The sequence below is a fragment of the Theropithecus gelada genome, chromosome 4 (assembly GCF_003255815.1).
Source record: "Theropithecus gelada isolate Dixy chromosome 4, Tgel_1.0, whole genome shotgun sequence".
NCBI lineage: Eukaryota > Metazoa > Chordata > Mammalia > Primates > Cercopithecidae > Theropithecus > Theropithecus gelada.
This window is the reverse complement of record NC_037671.1, coordinates 35,550,996-35,552,359: the sequence shown is the minus strand read 5'-3', so window position 1 is coordinate 35,552,359 and position 1,364 is coordinate 35,550,996. Positions and strand designations below refer to the sequence as shown.

The 1,364-nt window shown below is 54.3% G+C and overlaps 1 protein-coding gene across 2 annotated transcripts in view; it reads left to right on the top strand.

The window, feature by feature from the left end:
* The window catches only part of VPS52 (VPS52, GARP complex subunit), a 22,719-nt gene extending 21,736 nt beyond the window's left edge, over positions 1–983 (top strand). For both annotated transcript variants that reach the window (XM_025381893.1, XM_025381894.1), the window contains exon 20: positions 392–983. In XM_025381893.1, the coding sequence (XP_025237678.1) occupies positions 392–538 (147 nt within the window). In that variant the 3' untranslated portion in view covers positions 539–983. The remainder of the gene's footprint in view (positions 1–391) is intronic.
* Positions 984–1,364: the final 381 nt, after the last annotated feature.

Genomic DNA, 1,364 nt, shown 5'->3' with positions numbered 1-1,364 from the left:
CCTCCACCACCTCCACCTCCACCTCCACCACCTCCACCACCTCCACCACCTCCACCTCCACCTCCACCACCTCCACCACCTCCACCTCCACCACCGCCACTGCCACCTCCCGGGTTCAAGTGATTTTCCTGCCTCAGCCTCCCAATTAGCTGGGATTACAGGCACCTGCCACCACACCCAACTAATTTTTGTATTTTTTAGTAGAGATGGGGTTTCACTGTGTTGGCCAGGCTGGTCTCGAATTCCTGACCTCGTGATCTGCCCGCCATGGCCTCCCACAGTGCTGGGATTACAAGTGTGAGCCACTGTGCCTGGCTGCCTAACCTCATTCTTAATCATCACTATTAGCACCACTTTACAGTTTGATCCCTCAATGACTTTCTTTGACCAGGGAGCGCTGACCCAGCTGATCCAGGTCTATCATCGCTTCCACCGGGTGCTGTCCCAGCCGCAGCTCCGAGCCCTGCCTGCCCGGGCTGAGCTCATCAACATTCACCACCTTATGGTGGAGCTCAAGAAGCATAAGCCCAACTTCTGATGTGCCGGAAACCACCCTGAGATCTGCCAGTCATCTCCATGGACTTCTGCACCCCATTCCATACCCTTCTTCACCTGGGGGTCCCCCTTCCAGTTTTCCCCTTGCCTCCCAGGCCCTTGACATGGCTTACCTGCCTTCCCTCCCAGCACCTTGCCCAACAGGATAAGCTGGATCTCCTTGGCCGTCTGAATTTCCCAGTGTCTTCAGGTTTCCCAAGACCACTTCCCTGTGGGCTTCCAAAATGGCCTTTATCATTTCTCCAGTCTGTCACCCTCCTTTCCTGCTCCGGTACACCCAAGGCTTGTTTCTTCCCCTGTAAAAACCTTCACTGCATTAATCTCTGGTTCACTCAACTAGTCACCATGTCTTGAGGCATGAAGCCTCAGCTCTTGGAATTGCTGGCAAGGGGTGACTGCCTCTGTCATTGTGTTTTTCAAAGTGATTTCTTTTTTTTTTTTTTTTTTTTTTTTTGAGACGGAGTCTCGCTGTGTCGCCCAGGCTGGAGTGCAGTGGCGCGATCTCGGCTCACTGCAAGCTCCGCCTCCCGGGTTCACGCCATTCTCCCGCCTCAGCCTCCCAAGTAGCTGGGACTACAGGCGCCCGCCACCACGCCCGGCTAGTTTTTTGTATTTTTAGTAGAGACGGGGTTTCACCATGTTAGCCAGGATGGTCTCGATCTCCTGACCTCGTGATCCACCCGCCTCGGCCTCCCAAAGTGCTGGGATTACAGGCTTGAGCCACCGCGCCCGGCCGTGATTTCTTTTCCGTAGTTTTTTGACCTAAGATCTCAGCAATTTGAACACTAACCCCTCCCCTCCTGGCTCAA